The sequence below is a fragment of the Cyprinodon variegatus genome, unplaced genomic scaffold (genome assembly GCF_000732505.1).
Source record: "Cyprinodon variegatus isolate N-32 unplaced genomic scaffold, C_variegatus-1.0 Scaffold144, whole genome shotgun sequence".
Lineage (NCBI taxonomy): Eukaryota > Metazoa > Chordata > Actinopteri > Cyprinodontiformes > Cyprinodontidae > Cyprinodon > Cyprinodon variegatus.
This window is the reverse complement of record NW_015150597.1, coordinates 1,099,643-1,105,956: the sequence shown is the minus strand read 5'-3', so window position 1 is coordinate 1,105,956 and position 6,314 is coordinate 1,099,643. Positions and strand designations below refer to the sequence as shown.

The window sequence follows — 6,314 nt, the reverse complement described above, 5'->3', positions numbered from 1 at the left end:
CACATCACCCAAATGTTTGGGTTTAAAGTACTGGTAAATTCCAGGAATAATAATTCACTTTATCCTACAGCTTATAATGCAGACCAGGTCCTAAAGCTGCCTATAAGAGGTATCCAGAGAAACAGATGGAAAATTCCAAGACTCATAATTATATCCATGTTTTTGATTTTTTCTGTGACTTAAACTCTTGACAAACTTGTAAAAATGTTCTCTGGACACATATAGAATAATGCATAGCAGAGGTTTTCCCTGCTACTGTCAAACAGTGTTCATACAGTAATTTAAGCCAAGACAATTCCTCTTTGTGTCTCTTCCAGGGAGTGGTGACCGATGCCTCACCTCAGACGGTGGCTCCTTCATCACAGGAGGTGGCTGGTCAGCAGCAACAGATCCAGGTGGACAGTGCCGATCATGTTCCTGCTTACTCATACCAGTCCAAGTAAGTGCATCACACACTGAAGAGGATGAATATCCTCGACCTTTAAAGCCTAGGTCCTCATACTGTGAGGTGTATCATCAGTGTTAAACTTTTCCCATTGCTGCCATTGAACTGTTATTATTGGATGAGTTTGAATTCTCCTGAACAGATCTGACCCAACATCGGCATAAAAGTCAAATATTTCTTTAGCTTTTAGTGTTTTCTTTAACGCTTTTAAGTTCAAGGGTAGACGAGGATGCAATGCAAAAATAAATTAAGTGAACAGGTTTGAATTTATATGAGGTTTGGGTTTTTTGTAAAAAAAAAAAAAACCTTTTGTAATCATCTATCCATCTTCTACCATAAGGCCTGGACTGGCTGCCAATCCATCACAGGCTACAGATTTTAACCAGCTTACCTATATTTCCACTAATATTTCCATCAGACTTACCCAATAAGGTTAATCTGAGAATGATCCATTAAGTGTTTGACTGACTGTATGTTTGGGATATTTTTCATTTTAAAACCTCAAGTCATGTCAAAGTTTTAACCATTTGTTGATTTGTAATAAATATAAAGAATTAAAGGGGTTGTCCTCTTTTTCGTGATTTTATTCAGTTAGTTTAAAATTCCAGTGCCATTGGAAGCAAATAAAAAAACAAAACCAAAAAAAAACATGATTCTGCCAAAACCCTTTTGGACAGATAAGCAGCTAAGTCTAAAACCTTTTGGCCTCAGAGTTGAATCTTTTTCTTATCTGATGGTAAAACCTTAAGCAACTTAAACATTTCATTGTACATCAGACCCAGTCAAATTATTGAAGTCAATAATCTCGAAACACAGCAACACTAATTTTCTAATCAATAAAGCAAGCTCATACCAAGCTTCCAGAACAATCCTCCTTAAGCCCTTTCAGACATCATATATATGATCTCTGTTGTTTCAGTACCAGCAGAAAACACAAAACCATTGGGAAATAAAGCTCAGCATTATCTCCCTGACGGTTAGACAACGCAACTTTTAAAATAGGTCCACCAGATAAACCAAACAGCAACTGAATCTGTTGTTGCTTGTCAACATGCTGCTACATGAGTTATGCCATGTCTACCTCTCAAATGCTTCACTGCTACAGAGTTGATGCAGCAGCAAATCATAATAATGTTGACACAACAGCATTATTTCATCTCAGACTACCCTGTGTTATCTGCATGACGATTCCCTCACATCAGCACACTGAATGCTAATTAACAGGTTGCCCTACTTTATGATTATTGGTTGTCTGATCAGTCTTTAGTAAAATACAGATTCATTTTCAAATCTTATAATCATCACTACCAATAAAACTGTAACAAGAAGGGGATTTTGATGCAATAGTAACATGTGGTTCAGCAGTAGACTTCTGTCTATTAAGTCTGGTTGAATTTTACACCTTTCATCCTATAAAACCTGACTTATTCAGAGTGGCTACATCAAAGGCAAAGCAAAGATAGTCTCAATATGTGAAAGCACATAATTTTCCATAAAATCTCCCTCATATAACTATGTTGGGCTCAATTTATCTATTTTTTTATTATAACCTATCAGAATTTATTGCTAATTCCATGAGAGATTAAAATATTGACTGATTAAAAGCTGCTTCCAAGTTAGGCAGCAAACCAGTTTGATTGAAACTTCTCAGCTCTTTAATTATAAAAAAATTTGTAGTTTATGCTTCAACTTATTAAAGCCAATATCTTTACTTTAGCCTCTATATTTGAAACTTTCAGCCTAAATTTATCTATATAAATCATTTATGTTAGATGCAGTTAAACAGTGAAAAATAAAGTGTATAAAATACAATTAGCTCTCTTCATGTAGACTTTCTTTGTGTTGTGGGTTATCTGCCTGTCATTGTTATTCAGAGAGCAAGAAAGATGCTAGGAAATGCCTACAGCTGCTGATAGTGGGAAAAAAGCTTTAGTCTCTTTTTCAAAGCATTTATTCATTATGAATTCATGCTCTAACTGGCCTCTTCAGAAAACAGTTGAGATCAAGACTTAATGGGCTAATTAACCCAAATAATTTTGTTCAGCTCACTTGTTTTGCGCCTCTTGCTTTCCACTCTAGTCAGATTATTTCCATAAAATATTGTGGGGGGAAAAAAGTCGGATCAGAACGTATTATTTGAATTTAGAGTTTTCACATTCTCTCATAAACAAAATATATATATATATGTGAAGGCTTTACATTATTGTTTTATGTGGCATAATTTTAAGATATATATAAAGAAAATAACAGTTAGAGGCTATTCTCTTGTATCAGTTTGTATATTTCTAGGGATCAATACATATAAACTTAACTTTATTTCTATTTAAGTTGGTGTGATGATTAAAGCTTCTCAGCTACATTATATTCAGAAAAACAGGAAGTCATGGATTACAAATTAAAGATCTATGCATACAAATAAAAAATAGTGATAAGCTGTTTTATTTTACAAAAAATTACTTAAAAGTAAAACTGAGATTGCTGAGATTTTAATTTAAAAAATCTTAAATATAAGGTAATGCATACACTGAAATAGTTATTTATTCTTATAGGTTGGGTTGGGGTTATGGTATTATTTTTAGTAATATTAGTAGTAGTAGAATTGTTGCTGGGTTTTTTTTAATCTATTTTTATGTGCTCAGTTGTCACAGTCTGACCCAGATTAGAGCAGGAATCTTCTCTTTTTTTATTCTTGATATAAAGGATGTTTTTTGATGTTTTTTTTTTTTTCGGATTGTGAGACAATGTTCTCCCAATGAAAGACGCATGTATTTCAAGGCTTTTCACATATCTTTACCAAGGTGCCAATAAAAGTGTAGGGTGCTTATTCCCTCGCCTAAAAGAACAAGAAAAGCAATCATTGCCATCACTGGCAGGTATTTCTCCGTGATAAATGTGTTCCTGAACAGAACGGGGATTTCATGGGGATTCTAAAATGAACTATTTAGACAATATTCAGATTATTCCAGACTGCTGGTGTCTTTTTTTAGCAGGTGGGGGATTTTAATTATTTGTGTTTTGTCAGCTGTCATCTCAGTTGCTCTCATTCATATAAAATATTTTTTAATTCCACCAACCCCTCTCTCTGCTTTCTCTTCTTTTTATCAGATAGCAACGGCCTGAGCGAATGTTCCTGTGACAGCGTTGCCTTGAGACAGAGGGTGGCTGCACTGTGAATGTGAGGAAAAGAAAGAGATTACTTCCAGATTGCCCAGGCACCAAAAAAGAGACACTTTTTTTTTTTCATTTCCTACCTGGTCTAAAAGGAAAAAAAATAAAAAATCACGACAAAGGCGAAGAGTGCTGAGGAAAGGGGGGGTGTCGGGGAAATTACTGGGCACAGTGCAAAGAAGTAAATTGTTTTAGTCTGGGAATGGAACCTGCCTAAAGGGCTGGGCTGAAGCTTGAAAAGTTTCTCAAAGAAAATTCTCAACTATTAAAAAAATAGAAAATACAAAAAAAAAATTAAAAGATAAAAAATAAAAAGAAAAAAGGTTGAATGCGCTGGTAGGTGATGAAGTTTATTTTGTAATTAGAAAGGGGGAGTCAACGTTTGAGATACACACAGAGATTGTCTTCCTCAGATATTAAGCTACAACTTCTTTTCAGTCTTTTTTATGTTCTAGTGTTAAATATTAGTTTTCTAGATGTATTTCAAAAATGTTTTTTGTTTCTTCTTCTTTCTTGAATCTTCATGGCCTTAATTTGAAGGGCGCCAGAAACTTTTTACAGAGTTAAAATCTGACGTCTCGTTGGGAAGGTTAAAAAAAGCAAATGGTCTCACGAACCTCTAATGGGGAGGGGTTCAAAATGCTGAATGAGTTACTCTAAAGAGAGAAAAAAAGAATCTATCACATAAGCTGTACAGATTTAATAGAGAAAAGCCTTTTGTTTCTTTTCTTCATTAGAAGAAAACTTTGATAATTATTATGTCAGAGGTAATTAAGTGTCAGAATTAAACAAAATGTCTGTTGTCGGGATGGGGTGGGAGGGTGACGCGTTGAAGAGATTTTACACAATGAGGAAAAATAGAAAACATAAGAAGATACGCTGCACAGTGGATGCAGCCTGTTGCAAATGCTGAACTTGTTTTTTTTTTTTATTCTCATCATTTTACATGCCGCTGTTGATGACATTAGTGCTTTTTATCGGCCACATTTTACCTTTTTTATGAGCTTAAAGATGTTTTTAGCCCGCTTTGCTTGTCACACTGCAAAAAATAAAAAATAAAAAAAAAACATAAAATGGAAAACAAAAAAGTGCTAAAAAAAATCTCATAAATTCTGGCAGTGAAATAAAACAGTAGATTCAGTAGGAGCTTATGTTTGGAACCAATCAGTGCAAAAGCAATAGAGGAAATTGTTGACAATTTCTGTAGTTTTTCCTAGTTGTGGATCAAATGCAGCCCACTGATGGCCATTTTTATACCAAAGATGAAGAGACACTCTGAACCAGAGTTTTGGTTGTGTTTTTTTTTTCTTTTTCATTTTTAAGTTTGATTTTCTTGTTGTTAATGTTGAAGTTGTTGATATTAATGTTGTTGATGCAGGTGTTGTTGTTGCAGTCGTTGTCATTTGTTTGCTTCCTTTGTTTTTTGGGTTTTTTTCTACCTTAATGGCCGGACCAGTCCTACAATCCCTCTCAACATGTTCTTTTCTTCTGATTAAGGATCATTTTTCATGGCTGTCAGTTCTGTTTCCCCTTCTCTCACACACATCCACATACACATGCAGACAATGTACACTCAAATGATACACTTACAGCCTCTATAATCATCAGACAGTATTTAAATAAGGTGTTGATCATTCAAAGGTTTGTTTCACCTCTCAGATCTTGCAGGGAAGATGCTAGCTGGAAGAGAGGAAGAAGGTAGCTCAGAGGTTTTTCCTCATGGTTATTTCTGTCTTTCATTTTGTCTCAATGGTTCGACCATTATTAACTCCAACATTTCTCAGCATAATAAGCTGCAGTGAGAATCTGATTGCTGCTTTTTTTATATCTTGATAAATAAACCCTCCAAACGTGCAACTTTCCTTTGTTTTAAAACAAAACGAGTCACGTCTTTCATCTTTTCATACATTCAAATTGTTACTTGCAGAAAATAATTATACAAAACAACTTTTTTGTATCAAGATAATGATTGCATAAACTTTACAACACTAAATGGTACTCTAATGCTTTTCACTTAATGGTACAAAAAGGTGTTCCTTAACCTTAAGGTGTTCATGCCTTTTCACTTTAGCAGCAAGGCACCATTTGGAGGCTTCCATAAGGAAATTTACTTAAACTGATTTCTATATGTTTCAGATGTTCTTTTAGATTCTAGCCTTTTTTTTTTTTTTATCAAATTTTCCAACCCCTCTTTAGAGATTAATTTGTCATGTTCTCACCCTCTTAAAAATAATAGCCCAAGTTCTTCTTTTTTTTTTTTCAGATTTTTCAGCAGACACAACAAAATTAAATAAAGATAAGTCACATTCTTGACATATGCCATTATTAAGTGGGTGATATTATGGAAGTGCATGATTCACTCTTCTGGTTTTTGTCTATATAATGTAACTTTTTTTTTACAAAAAATTACTTACTTGTCTGCAAGAATCCTCCTTTCTCCAAACCAAACATAAGTTATATCCTTAGAGTTACACAAATGTGTTCATATAGCAGCATAATCTTTGATTTTGTTAACGATAGGAATGTTCTCTGTTTCCATGTGAAGCTACGAACTGTCAGCCATCTCACTTTGGGAATGGCTTACCAGTCATCTAAAGAGGTAAACGGGTTTAAGGGCAGAAAGCTGAAAAGAGACCCAAACTGAACAAAGATGCTCCATGTTGATGTTCACATTGATCTCTACATGTTTTCATACATATAA

At 34.3% G+C, this 6,314-nt stretch overlaps 1 protein-coding gene across 1 annotated transcript in view; it reads left to right on the top strand.

The window, feature by feature from the left end:
* The window catches only part of LOC107086181 (RNA-binding motif, single-stranded-interacting protein 3), a 272,957-nt gene extending 268,295 nt beyond the window's left edge, over positions 1-4,662 (top strand). The window contains exons 13-14 of the mRNA XM_015376965.1: positions 318-439; positions 3,551-4,662. Coding sequence (XP_015232451.1) covers positions 318-439; positions 3,551-3,554 — 126 coding nt within the window. The 3' untranslated portion in view covers positions 3,555-4,662. The remainder of the gene's footprint in view (positions 1-317; positions 440-3,550) is intronic.
* Positions 4,663-6,314: the final 1,652 nt, after the last annotated feature.